This window comes from Oryzias melastigma, linkage group LG16 (assembly GCF_002922805.2).
Source record: "Oryzias melastigma strain HK-1 linkage group LG16, ASM292280v2, whole genome shotgun sequence".
Lineage (NCBI taxonomy): Eukaryota > Metazoa > Chordata > Actinopteri > Beloniformes > Adrianichthyidae > Oryzias > Oryzias melastigma.
This window is the reverse complement of record NC_050527.1, coordinates 10,845,129-10,859,235: the sequence shown is the minus strand read 5'-3', so window position 1 is coordinate 10,859,235 and position 14,107 is coordinate 10,845,129. Positions and strand designations below refer to the sequence as shown.

The 14,107-nt window shown below is 41.2% G+C and overlaps 1 protein-coding gene across 4 annotated transcripts in view; it reads right to left on the bottom strand.

Moving 5' to 3' along the window:
- The window catches only part of fhod3b (formin homology 2 domain containing 3b), a 91,208-nt gene that overhangs the window by 4,177 nt on the left and 72,924 nt on the right, over positions 1-14,107 (bottom strand). The window contains exons 9-25 of one of the 4 annotated variants that reach the window (XM_024267073.2): positions 13,915-14,058; positions 13,514-13,752; positions 11,322-11,435; positions 11,063-11,233; positions 9,644-9,703; positions 9,306-9,422; positions 9,086-9,220; positions 8,671-8,742; positions 7,667-7,857; positions 6,939-7,421; positions 5,977-6,866; positions 4,977-5,135; positions 4,177-4,359; positions 2,573-2,692; positions 1,679-1,840; positions 1,414-1,604; positions 1,083-1,275 (exon numbers count right to left, since the gene is read on the bottom strand). In XM_024267073.2, the coding sequence (XP_024122841.1) occupies positions 1,083-1,275; positions 1,414-1,604; positions 1,679-1,840; positions 2,573-2,692; positions 4,177-4,359; positions 4,977-5,135; positions 5,977-6,866; positions 6,939-7,421; positions 7,667-7,857; positions 8,671-8,742; positions 9,086-9,220; positions 9,306-9,422; positions 9,644-9,703; positions 11,063-11,233; positions 11,322-11,435; positions 13,514-13,752; positions 13,915-14,058 (3,624 nt within the window). The remainder of the gene's footprint in view (positions 1-1,082; positions 1,276-1,413; positions 1,605-1,678; positions 1,841-2,572; positions 2,693-4,176; positions 4,360-4,976; positions 5,136-5,976; positions 6,867-6,938; positions 7,422-7,666; positions 7,858-8,670; positions 8,743-9,085; positions 9,221-9,305; positions 9,423-9,643; positions 9,704-11,062; positions 11,234-11,321; positions 11,436-13,513; positions 13,753-13,914; positions 14,059-14,107) is intronic. The other 3 variants (XM_024267074.2, XM_024267075.2, XM_024267076.2) reach the window with 3 other exon arrangements.

The window sequence follows — 14,107 nt, the reverse complement described above, 5'->3', positions numbered from 1 at the left end:
CCACACAGAAAGGTCCCAGCTGGGAGTTGAACCGGGGCCTTCTCGCTGTGAGGCAAGAGCGCTAACCACTGCGCCACCGTGCAGCCCCTTCAATAATTATCATAAAAAAATAAAAGACAATATACTGCAATCGTTCTTTTTTTCAGCCATCACTCTTTTAACATGCAATACTTGTATTTTTCAGCTACTTTATTCAGCTCTTATCTCATCCTGCAACACTGGCAGCCTGACAGTTCATTTTTATTCCATTATCCCTTTAGGCCACTAGGTGTCACAGTGGAGCAACTGAGCCTGATGCCACATCTCTATTTACTGGGAAAGAATAAAATAAACTACAACTAGTTAGATTAATAAGTGCGATATTGTCTAAGAAGTAATTTCTAAAGTTTGTTCTTCTTCTCTACTTTTTTTTATTCGCCAGAATTTCAGTACTCAGTTAGACTTATGAAGGATGACATCAAAAAGACTCAGATATATAACCCTGTTCCTGTTACTTCCTCAATTCAAGGCACAGAAAGCAAACGGAGGGTGAATATATATTCCCAAAGTTCTGAGTGATTCTAAATAACCGCACCATCTGTTGAACATAAGAGCGAATTTGACAGAGTGTCTTTACAGGAGTGCGGCCGAGGTGTGGCCCCGGTTCTTTCTCCTTCAGGGACATTCAAAGGTTTGGATTTTCACACAGTGATTGAATTAGGAGATCCTTTGAATGGACAGGGGTCCCTGCCAAGGCCCGCGGTGGAGTCTGCAGCGAGCAGGTCGACACCGCCGGGTTCAAGAGGTTTTAATCACGCAGTCAAGTGTTCGCTCTGCCTTTTCTCAGCCTGCAGCAGCCGCAGAAGGGGATCAGTCAAAACAGCCCGCTGATTGTTGTTACAGTAACTGAAACATGGGAACGCCGTGGAAGTGAGCTGATGTCACTGCAAGCGTCGGAAAAGGCCACATTTGCTGGTTTATTAAAATTAGAATCTGAGCTCAAGGACTGTTCATAGGAGTGAGACGGATCAAAGTAAATAAAAAACAGGGGGAGGGAAATATTAACAATAATATAAAAGACACGTCCATACACGAGCACTTACATCTGTTATCATTTTCCCCCTGGTCTTGTTCCTCTCCCTGTGGTTGGCCCTCTTTTGTTTCTGCTGCAGCACGCGCTCTCTTGTTGTGCGGTACTCCAGGGCAAATTCGCTCAGGATCTTACTGAAGCGATGTATGCTGACCTCACGTACAGCATAAAGTGGATGGCCCAGGAAGACCAGGAAAGCATGAAACCTACAGATGTGAGGCAAAAAAAAAACAACACATCACTGTCAGGACATTTCTGTGGCAGGAATACATGATTCATGGAAAATTCTCACAGGAGAAATAAAAGCGTCTAATCTGGAGTGTAGTGAGTCAATCTGAACACACCTGTTGATGATTCGTCGGTGAACAATCTTGAGAATTATAATTCTCTCCGCGCACTCCTTGAGGAAGTCGGACATTTTTTGTTTCAGCGCAGCTTTCATCTCATATTTGGAAATGACTTTGAGGTGATCCCATGATGCTTTGCACCTCCGCTCCATCTGTGACAGATTGTCTTGAAGTTGGTCAAAGTCCACCTGAGAAAACAGGGTGAGCTGTTGAAGATATTACAGCAAATAATGCTTTGGAAAAAAACAAACTATTCCGGGACCTTGGTTAAGCGGGTGATGGCTCCGATCTCCGAGTACAGATCGGTGCTGTCAGGAAACTTCTCCACCACGATGGAGCAGGCATGGTGCAGCAGCGACTGCTTGTGAACTGTGTCTTTCACTTCTGGAACTTTCTCCAAGTAACTCAGCTCAAAGCCTTTAGCCTGGAGTTCCACGAAAAACAAGAATCAAAGTGGAAACAACTTAGCAAAATCACAAATCTAGAACCTTTTCTTGAGAAGCAAATTGCTGAGTATTTCCGTCCTGGCACCGTCTCACAAAAAAGGGACTTCACTTGGAAGATATGGTAGCTTCATTAAAGTGCGATTATCAGAAACCGCATTTCAGGCGTGACCGATTATTCCTCTCACCCACTGCAAAGCTTAAAAAGCTATAGTGAACCATGAAAGACATATAATCCTAACAGGATCTCCCTTGTTCTTCTGCCAGGTTTAAACGGCTTACTGCAAAATATAAATGCAGCCATTATTTACAGGAACTGCTCGTTTTGATGTTAATGACACGTTTCCCTTTTGTTTGCCGCTTATATCCGAATGGGGTGACTCATATGAACAGATGCGTACGCTCACGCGCGTGCACACACTCGGGGGACAAGCGGGGGCCAAAAAGCTGAGTGCCACGAGTTCACACGCACACACAGAAATCCCGAAGACCAGGAATTACATCTCCCCTTCCTTCCCAGCGGACTGACTGCAGGTGGACGAGTCTGCTGCAGTGAGGCAGCACATTCTTCTGTACACACAGTCTTTTGTTCATCCATCAAACTAAAATGATGTTAAACGTGTCACAGGCGAACTGAAGAAGTTGGAGATGAGTGAAAGACAGAAGAACAAATAAGGTCTCCTCAAGCCTCCCATGTCTGGTGGTTTACTCACGTTTGAGCCATTGAGGAAGTTACCGATGGCCAGAAGTGTGGCCAAGAGGTATCTGAGAGTCCGGTTTTTCTCTAGTTGGTCCATTCCTTCCTTCAGGTCCTGCAGAGGTTCTGCCACTTCCTATAAGAGCAGGACAAACATGCTCAAATACTGACCTTAGGGGTTGTTTTATGTGTTCACACTGATTGGCCATCGCATCAATTGAATTGATTCCCTACAACAATCAAGCGATCTAGTTGATGTCAAGGTTGGTCAATTACGACTGTCTGCGTTAACTGTGACAAACATCTAAGTTCTTTTCAAGCCTGATGAATCAAATGTTTCCAGTGTTTCAGTGATTTGCTATTATATTTATAGTGATATGTATGGATTTTGTAGAGATTCTGTTTATATATACATATGCAGTTTTTCTGAAGATACTGTTGCAAGATAATGTATGTGAACACTTTGGGATTACTTGGATTTCTGCATGAATTTGTCATAAAATATGTTCTGATCTTAATCAAAGTCACATCACATGATAAACACCATTTGCTTGAACTAATATAGCACAATAATGTAAGTTTTTGTGTTTTTATCAAACCAAATGTATAAACAAACAATGTGCAGAGTGAAAAAAACATATGTGAACCGTTGGATTTAATAACTTCAATCAAGTGGAAGTTGTGTTAGTTTAAGCAGACAGTGTTTATCATGTGATGTGACTTGAAACAAGATCCAAAAATATAAATATTCCCAAAGGATTCTCATACTTTTTCTTTCACCTGTAAATGTGCTGTTAATTAACAGTGCTGACAAGACAAGGTAGGTGCAACATCAGGGGTTTATTTTGTATTTCAAAAGCCTGAAAAAACAAATAACGATACTAAAAAAACATTAAATTTGAAATGATTTGCCACCTGCTCCATATCTTAATCGAATACAGCAGGAGTTATAGTTGCATTGGAAAGTAAATACAGAACTAACTGTATTTAGAATGCAGTAGTAATAGCAGCCTTGTCTTTAAAAAACTGGGATATGCAAACGGTATTGCGTCTTCTTATCGCTAGTTAAAGCCCCATTAGTTGTTATGCACTGAGGTGTGTTAAATTTGTTCTCTGCATCTGACCCATCTCCTGGGGGAGCGGTGAGCTGCAGACACACCTGCACTCAGGAACCGTTTGGTGGTTTAACCCCCTTATATTGAGTGTCAAGCAGAAAATGTCAAGCAGAAATTTCAATTTTTAGTCTTTGGGATGACTCGGTTGCGGATTTGAACTCACAAACTTCCAGTCCTCAGGACAGACACTGTATCACAATGTCACTGAGCTGGGTATAGGTTGAAAGGTGCAATATGCATGTGATTGTTCTATGGGCATACGATCCCTATTACAAATGATGTGTAAGGTATAATCCGGGCATACAAGTCAGTTTACAGAACTCTTGGAAATCATCAGCTGATTCAGGCGGGTTCAACTTCTCCAAGTATGTTTTTTTCTTTCTACTTCAGCTATGAGAAAACCCAAATATGTTTTTCTTCCAATAATGTCAAAGAAACAATAATAAAAAAAAGTTATGCAACTGCTCAAATTGTGTCTGCATGCAATTAGAGGGATGTGTCTGACCTTCTCCATAAGCTCATAGTCCATCTTGAATGCCCACAGCTGCAGGCGAGCGGACAGCTCCGTGATGGAGGAGAGCGTGAGCAGAAACTGCTCGGCGCTTCCCAGAGGAATGTCAGGGTTGACTAGCTGAGCCTCCTGAATCTTCTGCTTCTCTTCCTCTGTGGGGATCATGGTTAGGATTTTCTAGAAGAAAGAGATGAGAAGATGGGAGGAAATATGCAGAGCTGGCTCAGAAAGATAAATATCTTGTTTTCCTTTTTTTTAAGGAAAAAAAGGAGTAAATCAGAGTGGAAATGTGTTTGATATTTTAATAAAACTTCTAATAAATTCTGAAATTTATGTGAGGATAAGTTGTTTCCAGATTTTCCACCAATTTGTGGGACATCTGAACTCTTAACCTTGCCTCTGCTTTCTGCTTAAAATACTTATGAGTTAAAAAAAAGTCAAGAGGAAAACTCCTCCCTTGCTGAAAATAAACTGAGGGAGAAGCGCTTAAAAACACAGGTTACATAAGAATGAAGGCATGTAGGTTTAACTGTTACCTGCTGATCTAAAATTCTTCAGATTCTTGTAAAAAAAAAAACTTTTCAAAAGGAGTTGAAGCTAATCTCAGATCATCAATCTTTTTAATTAAAGGAAAAAGATAGCCCAAAGGTCATCCATGGAGCCAGAAAGTACCGATTTGTTAACATATCAGTCTATCTGTCATGATCTTTCTTGTTTGATAAATGGGAAACATTGTTGACAGTAAAAACATGTGGATTTTTCTTTTCACACTAAAACTTTCACCTAAAGTTTACCTCAATGCCTTCTTTGTTTAGTGCATACTCATCAAAGTTGAGAATAGCGGTCTTGATTGTGCGAGGAGGAGGTAAGACCGTCAATCCGATGTTTATGGCATTGCTGCGCTTTGAATCCAGAACAATGATTTCTTGTCGTTTACCATCCACTGCTGCTTTCTGGTAAATAGATGAAAACCATTACAGAGATTAGATAGAGGGTAGAGTCAGCCTCTCATCATTTACACATCCAGGATGATCAAAAGTTTGTTTTTCTTTGGCTAACTTGATATAAAATTAGAGCTCTGATTATCCATGTGAAGCTTAAAAAACCTTACATTAAAGACCCTCTCCAATGAAAATCGTGTTTTTGGAGTTTTCAACATGTTCTTATAGCATTTTTCTCCTGATAGAGAACAAGATTCAAACTGTGTTTCTGAGTATTTCTTTATTATTATCGTTATGAATCAGGAGCAGATGAAGAATGCAGTTTTTGTGTGACAGCTGTAAGTTAGCAGGAGAGGAGGTAAACAAAGAGATGATGGGATATCAGCAGAGGCTTACTTCCATGCCAACAGTCCCGCCCACAATTCAGAGGCAAATTCTGCCATTCTGCAGAAACTACGTCCTAGAAAACCACACAAGCATTTTTATATTGTGCCTGAAAACGACATAATCATAATTAAAAGACTTCTCCGAACACTTTAAAAAATAGATCAAAATAGGATTGGAGTGGGACTTTAACAGTTTTACTTGATTTGATGTTTTCTATTGTTGAAAAGATGTATACTAGTATTACCAATAGATGAGCAATAAAAGTTACTTTGAACTTGAGGTCATCCACAGGCTGAGTTTTGACAGCACTAAAACTCAAAAGTGGATTATGTTTTTTTATTTTTATTTAGTGCCCGCTCATTTAGTCCTTTATTCAAAGGGGTAGAGGTCAGTGGAAATATGGATTTCTTGATCCTCCACCCTGTTTAAAATCTATATCTGTGGCACAGACGTTTAAGTAAGTTACCTTGGTGACGGGCAGCTCCTTGGATTTGGACTCAAACAGCTGCTCCAGTTTGGAAGTGTCAACTTTGATTGGCTCCAGTTTGGACCACAGGGACTCCTTGCAGAACTTATGGCTCTTGCACTGCCAGTTGACGGGACGCACCTCGTTCCAGAAGAGACGTATGGTCTTCTTTTTCTTTTGGAACAGAGGCGCGTCGCCTCGACTCAGATGAGGGGATGGTGGCGGAAGGGGGGCCATGAACGGCGGAGGCGGAGGCATCATTTTGCCAGGAATGGGCGGAGGTGGGGGACACCCGAACAGGGGCGGTGGTGGTGGGAGGGCAGGAGAGCAAGGCAGATGGGAGAGTGGTGGCACGACGTCCGGGGACTTCATTATATTCTCCATGTCTAAAATGTCAATGTCGTCCTCCTCTTTCAGGTCCGTGAAGTCCATTTCTTTGATCCGTAGCTCTCTGGGCACGGCCGTGAGCTGATCCCAGATCTGGTCCGACTCTTTCTTAGTGGGTAAAGAGCACACAGCTGATGACCTGTCACTTTGCTCTTTCGAGGCCTCCGGCTCAGGTGGAGCTGTCAGACCCTTGAATATATCTCCAAACTTTTCCGCCACCGCCCGCACACTGCCCTGATTGTCCAGTTGGCCCACCTCCTTTTTTCTCACATTGTCGTCACGCCTGTTTGCCTCCAGCGTGGAGATCCTGCTGGCCAAAGTAACCACGGAGTCACTCTTACCTTCCTCCTTTTCACATTTACATTCCTCCACCTGCGATTCCCCGACAATCCCGTCGTCCTCCAGCGATTTCTTCTGAGTGTAGAGCATGTCCAGCATGAAGTGCTTGCTGTTGAGTATTTTCTTGCACTGGTCATTCACATCCGCCTCTTCAGCCCACTGCCCTGTTTGCACAGAAAATGTTGTGACATTTACGGTTCTGACAGCAAAGTAAAGAAAGCCGGCATCAGCTGTACCTGCTGCAATATCAGCGGAGACTTTCTCCTCCCTCTCCAGAGTGCTACTCGTAGAGGAGATGCTGGATGCAGAGCAGTTGTCCTTTTCGTTCACTTCCTCATTCTGTCTTTCTTTCTCACTCAGCAGCACACCGTCCTCAGCCTCCTTTTCTGCTGGCTCCTCCTTCACGTCCATTTTCACCTCTACATCTGCCTCCTCCACCTCTGCCGCATCAGCTCCTATCTCCTCACCTCTCCTCAAACTCTGCTCGTGAATTTTCTCCTCCTCTCGTGTCTCATCTTTCTTCTCGCCTGACTGCTGGTCTGACAGCGCCCGGGCCGCTGCATTCTCCTCATGCCGAGTTTCAGCGGCATTCTCCGTCTCTACAGGTGTCCCTCTCTGCTGCTCGTCCGGTTCAGAGGGACGTTCTGGGGCGGGTTCTGGTGCTGGACTTTTTATCCTGCTCACAGGGACAAGGTTTGCATCTGAGATCTGCTCTTTCCCTGAAAGAGAAACAGAAATGAAGCAATGACAAAAACTATCATGCCTCGTCTTTTGACATTTTAATGATTCTTTTGCTGCAACTGAAAACAACATGACAGCAGTAAAAAAAAAAAGCTTCAAACCATTATTGTGCTGACAATTTTATAGCTTGATATGCAAAAATAAACATTTCTACTGTGTCTCAATACTTAAAATCATATTTTCACAATCTTGTTCAGATGCATCCACTGATAGAATTTTTTACCCGAAGTGTGATGTGCAGTGAGGACAGAGGGGTCCTGGGAGATGATGGATGATGGGGTGGCACAGCGGGACACCGAGCGGCTGGGGGGCGTCGGGCTTAAACACAAAGTTATCTCTGTTCGTCCTCTGGTTGGCATTTTGGGGCGCTCCCGTTCAAATTCCTCTGCAGCTCGCCGCTCCGCTGCCTTGTACCTGCAGGGTGGGCGAAACACCGCTTTTGGATATTGGAACACGATACGGCTCAGGGACAACCTGAAGAAAAGCTCTCACAGCTCACCTGGTTGAGACTGAGGTATGAGAGGAAATCTGAAATGCATGTAAGTCCAAAAAAATGATAATTCTGTACTAGATACTTAAGACTCACTCTAAAAAAATGTGGATTTAGCGTTTTAACATGTTCTTGTTGCATTTTTCCAATGATGGAGGACATTTATAAAGGATGTTAAGCTTAAAACTGCTTTTCTGATTATGTATTTATTCAAAATGTTGAGAATCAGGAACAGAAAAAAACAAATGCAGTTTGAAGAACAGCTTTTCTATTGATAAATATTTTGTCTATAGAGAAAATAATTAATAAATGTTAACATTGGATATAATAGGAACAGAAATTGCTGCAGTTTGAGTTGATCCCAACTTCAGTGTCATCTGCTTTTTATCTAACTGTGTAATTGTTTGAGGGCAGAGATTCAGACGGTTCAGAATAGTATTGGTAAAACCCAAACAACATAATATATATTTAAAATAACATTTGACAAAAAAGTGTAACATTTACTGTTAAAAAAAAGTTGTTTATCCCCTTAACACCTGAAAAAAAATCCCTTATGTTTTTACTTTTAAGTAGATCTCACATTTAGGAACCAAAGTGGTTAAAAAAAAGGAACCAAATCAGTTTGTTGCATATTTGTGACAACAAGCATTAAAGGGTTAAGTGGTTGCATTTATACTTTGCAGCCACTATTTACTTTAGAAAAAGTGTTGTAGCACTTTAGTTTGGGAGATACTCACCTTTCCTCTCGAGCTTGTCTTCCTTCGTCTCGCTTCTTGACATTTGAATTTGAATTCTCCGCATAATCTCGGCTGAAGCAGAAACAGAGGGAGGCGATTTGTATTACCTCTATTACCTCAATATGAACTGAATTCATTTAAAATCTGTAATCCTAGTAGATGAAGTGATATAGCTACTGTAGACAAGAGAACATGGACAGAGTCAGTGATGTGACATGTGAACAGAACATATGCAGAGTCCTCCTGTCACGATTCACAGGCTGTAATAATCCTCATAAACAAAGCTCTGCCTGTGTCAGACTGATGGGAGGATTTATCTCTGCTGAGTCAAGGCTGGACGGCTGCCAGCAGCACGGAGGAAAGTCATTGCGTAACCTCTGTGATGATAAGAGGTGCTGCAGTGGAGCAGACCTACCAAAAGCTGTTCCTCTCCTCCTTCTCAATTCTCTGCAGACGCTCTTCCCGTTCGAGCTGTCGCTTCTCTCTTTCCGCGGCGAGAAACTCCTGATGCTGCCGGTACGATGACATTAACAAGCTCCCTAAAGCAGGTCTGTGGTGAACAGAGCACGTCACAGAGTGACGAGTTTACATTTGACTTTTTGGACATTTGAATGATCTGCAAACACAGTGCGAACCTGTCGGTTTTGGATTCTGATGTGGAGGATGCCGAGGATGCTGAGAGCGTGAGGCGATGGACGGGGGACGCCACCGTCTGATGTCTGCCGGGGTACGGCGTGCCATTAGAGCTGATTCTGCAGAAGGAAATAGAAACTTTGTTTTTTCCTATATTGGCATAAAATAAGAAAGGACATCACCATGACATGATAATTACAAACACAATAAAATGCATTGTATAGGAACATTTTTTCTCTCTTTTAATCTCACATATTTTCCCCCTGAGCGGCTCTGTTACCCTCAACCTCCTAGATAGACTCAAATAATGAATTTCTTCTACTCCGGGACCCCTCCTTACCTTTCAGCCCAGCAGGGCTTTCTAGGCAGGTTACATGAAGGAGATGTAGAATCTGTTGGACTGAAGATGGAAGCAAGACAGAGAGAAGTCAGAGCATCCAGACTTTGAGCTGTTAGCTGTTAATCACACAGTCAGGTTAGTGGGGTAGATAGCACACATGGGAGGAGGCACAACAGGAATCACTGCAGACACGGACAAGAAGACCTCCTTGTATCCAACTTGGAATGGATACAACTACAGCAAATTCAATAATAATGGATTATTTGAAGGATTTACTTAATTGTTAGTCTGGAACAATAAGTGATGCATTCGGGACCCTTTTTATCTTTGTGACAACAGAAACAAACTTTTTAACTTAAGTGAGTCATCCTAGTAGTTACAATGAAGAATTGGACTTGTTGATTTGGCTTTATTTTTGGATTTGAGTGATGTTAAAGAAAGACTGCAGAAATAGTGCATGGTGTTGTGTTTACACAATAAGGGACACAATGATCACAATGTGACTTAAAGACCCACTCCAATCATCTTATTTTGAAAGTGTTCCAAGTGGTCTATGATGATGCCATTTTGAGACCAAAATCTAAAAACCTGTATCGTTTCTAGGACAGTTTTGGTAATTTCATTAGAAATTCACCTCTGAGTTGTGGGCGGGACTGATGGCGTGGAGTAACCCCGCCCTACTTCCTTTTATCCATCTGTTTATAATCTCCCATTGGCTTACCTAACATTAGCGGTGGCGATAAATATTGCAGCTTCCAGCCGTACAGTTTTGGGCTAGTTGCCAGCTCGGAAAAGCAAACTAATGATGACCGTGGGTGACTACGAATGGCTCTGCTACCGACCTCGCGAGACTCTGAACTCACGTAGGATAACCCGCCATTTATATAGGAAATACTAGTAAAAAAAAACTCATTTCGCCATGATTTTGGATTATATTCACAACACTTTCTTTTTCTTCGTGGCTCGTCTTCATACAATGGATAAGCGCAGAATTTTTACTTAAATAGACTTAAATGTACATATCTGACCGTGTTACACATATTATGGTTATCAAAATGACGTAAGCAACGCAAGGAGTTTCTGGTTTGCCAATTATAGCTTCAGTTTCCTTCAGTTTAGTTTAGCTTCAGTTTTTTTCAATTGTATTTTTTTGTCATCTCTGAATAAAGAAGTACTCAGAAAAGGGATTTTTAGATTCATTTTCTTTATATATATCCTCCATCATAAGAAAAATGCTACAAGAACATGTTAAAAACACATTTTTTTTAAGTGGGTCTTTAAGCGAATGACGTGTCTCTCCTTAACCCCTAAACAAACTAAAGGGATGACGAGGGAAAGCAAAGAGGGTGGGAGGGTTTTGGGTTAAGGTCTCTGATTAGAACAACAGGGAAGACAGTCATGTGACTGGGAGAAACACACCAAGGACTAAAGGTCCTCTTTTTAGGAGCCACGGACACAGGAGGAGATGTCCTGCTCGTGACGCTGAGACACTCTCTCTGCCCTTCAGGGTCACTGGCTTTAGGGTGGATGTTGGCCATACACTTAAAGTTCAAACACATGCTAGGAGTGTCTGCTACAGCTGGAACCGCACTAGGAGGACAAAATACAAGAAAGCAAGAGTCCAAAGGAAATCAGACTTTTGGAGAGGGAACACTGCATCACTCTCAGCCTAGAATACCTGTGGGTTCCCTGACTAGAGGAATCAGTGACTGGATGATTTTCATCATCTGTCTCGTTCTCCTCATCATCCTCCTCCTCCTCCTCCTCCTCATCATCGTCCTCTTCCTCTTCTCTGTAGCGAGAGGAGGGATTGACAGAGAGGAAGCAGGCGGGAGGGAAGCGACATAGGACAGAGACAACATCAAAAGCAACAATCAGCCCATGACAGACAGACAGACAGGAGAAATGCAGAAAACATGCTTCCAGAAAACATGGTATTAATGCATAAGAAGGAGAAATGCAATGAAAAACAGTTAGTATATGTTCACAAAAGTCATTTTATGACGAATGCAAAATATCAGAAATGGAAAATTGCATGCAAAATCTACATACTGAACTTCGTTTGGAAGAATAAAGCAAAGAAAAAAAACTTCATTTTAAAAACTAAAATCTTCATTTAGTTCTTTATGAAAATTATGCCACATGCTGTGAAAACAGTGCATAAGCAAATGTAAATGCTTCTTTTATTGATAAATCCCTACTAAAATTTCAAAAATAATAAAATGAAGAATCCAAAAATGTTTAAAACCCTAATTGAGGTAACTTATTTCAGTAACCACCATGTTAGCACAGGAGGAGGTATCTTGTAGGAATCCTTGTCCACGTGTCTCCGGCCCGTGTGCGTTTTTGGATCTCTTTTGGTGTCTGGATTTCATTAACAATAAGGAAAATTCAAATCTTCAAAGGGTGGCTTAAATTTCCTGTGGTGGACTGGAAGGGGCTAGTCTGGTATCAGATGACCTGCTGGATTGAATTTAAGTCAACCTGAGGACCTGAGTGCTACACGGAATATCAGTTTAGCCTGAAATGGAGAGCTTGTCAATTGCAGTGAAGGACTGGGCCTCGTAAACTGACAAAAAAAAAAAAATTAAAGCTGTTGTCTTCTGCTGCCTGGCTTTTATAAGAAAATGCAAAAAATAAATTCCCACCATAATGTGACGCTCTCACTGCACGAAGCTTAAGAACTGTCATGCAAACAAGTGGAGGAAAATGTCACTTTTCATGAGTTCTTCTTTATTCTAAGAGATGCTCTGCAAAAACAGCCCCCCTAGAAATAAGTCAACAATTCTATACATTTGCAAAAATCTGCCAATGGGGTAAAAAACATTTTTTATCAAGAATTATTTAAAAAAAATGTAGTCTCTAAGAAATATTATCTTAAACTCAGATTATTTTTGGCCCTGAAGTGCAAATTACATCAACAAATCACTCAACACAAGAGATTACAACAAAAAATGTAAAAAGCAAAACAAATATTGATAAAAAGGATTGCATTTTAGATAACAAAACTAAATTTCCTTTAAAATTAAATGAAATGATAAACATACAAGCAAAAAAAAAAAAAAAATTCAGAAAACACATTTGTTTCTGGAATACAAAATGAAAAGTAAAAAAAAATCAGAAAACAAAGTGAAATGTTTGAACATGAAACACTACGAGAAACTGGAAAAGGTAGGTTCTTCTGGAAATTGTTGATTGGATTTAGACCTTTGTCCACCATTTGAACTAAAAGTTAATTGGCTACAAGTTCTACTGGAAATCATCATCTAATCAGCAAGGTGCCATAGTACCTGCTTCTTCCGGTTTTCTATTGTTTTTTATTTTTCAATGTTTTCAGGGAATCTTTTTACTTTTTCAATATTTTGTTTTGTTTTCTAAAATGTTTTTCATTTTCGAACATTTCATTTTGTTTTCTGTATGTTTTTCTTTTATATTTCATTTTCAGGAAATTACTTTTGTTTTCTGAAATGTTTTTCCTTTTTTTTTAATATTTTGGTTTCTGAAATTAGTTTTATTTTCTAAGCTGTAATGCTGTTTTTTCATATTTGTTTTGCTTTTTTTTATTTTTGTTGCGATCTTTAAAATATTTTTGTGTTGAGTGATTTGTTGGTGTGATTTGCACTTCAGGACCATCATATATTTTGCTATTGAAAAACTTTATTGACAAGATTATTTTTCTTGAAAGACAGAAAATACTTTTTTTTTTCTTGAATAAGCATCTCTTTACTTTTAAGATTAAGTTTTTGCATCTTTCCAAAAAAGTATTACAAGTTTTTTTTTAAGGATCAATAAAGGACCAAAACAATGACCACAAGCGGAATTTTGGGAACATCAGACTTGTTTTCCTCTAGAGTGTCTCCCCCGCCTCACCTCTCACTGATGTCTTCAACACGCTGGCCCGTGAAGGGCAGGAAGCTGCTGGCAGGACTGCTGGGTGAGGCCGGGGCGGACGCGGGGCCTCTGCTGTTCTGAAGGGAATGTCTTCGGCTTCGCCTCCTCTCCAAGCCTCGCCTTTCATTAACCACACCGACGCTGGCCCGGCGGCGGTCTTTTCGTCCACTGGGGGGCAACTGGGATTCGCTGTCCCCGTCCTCGTGGCGAAGAGTCATCTGAGTCACACATCTCACTTTAACACGGGTGCAAGCTGTTCAAAATCAACAGCCTTGAGACATTTTTATAGCTGCCTATTTTCCCATAGCCTAATATTAAACAGATTCCACAGTTAAGACGGCCTATTGTGTAATAACGGCCTGCAGTGTGGGCTTCCAGACCTCATAGATGTTGAATTGTTCCACGAGATCAAGGTCTGTGCCTTTCCTACTCAGGTGTCTCTGCGCTGTGGTTTCAATGTTCTGCTCCTCAAGACAATCAACCATATCGTAGTAGGAGTCCTGGTCTGGAAGGCCGGCCAGAGTCTGAAACACAAGCGAGCAGAAATCAAATTCACCTGGTGCTGCTGGTTAG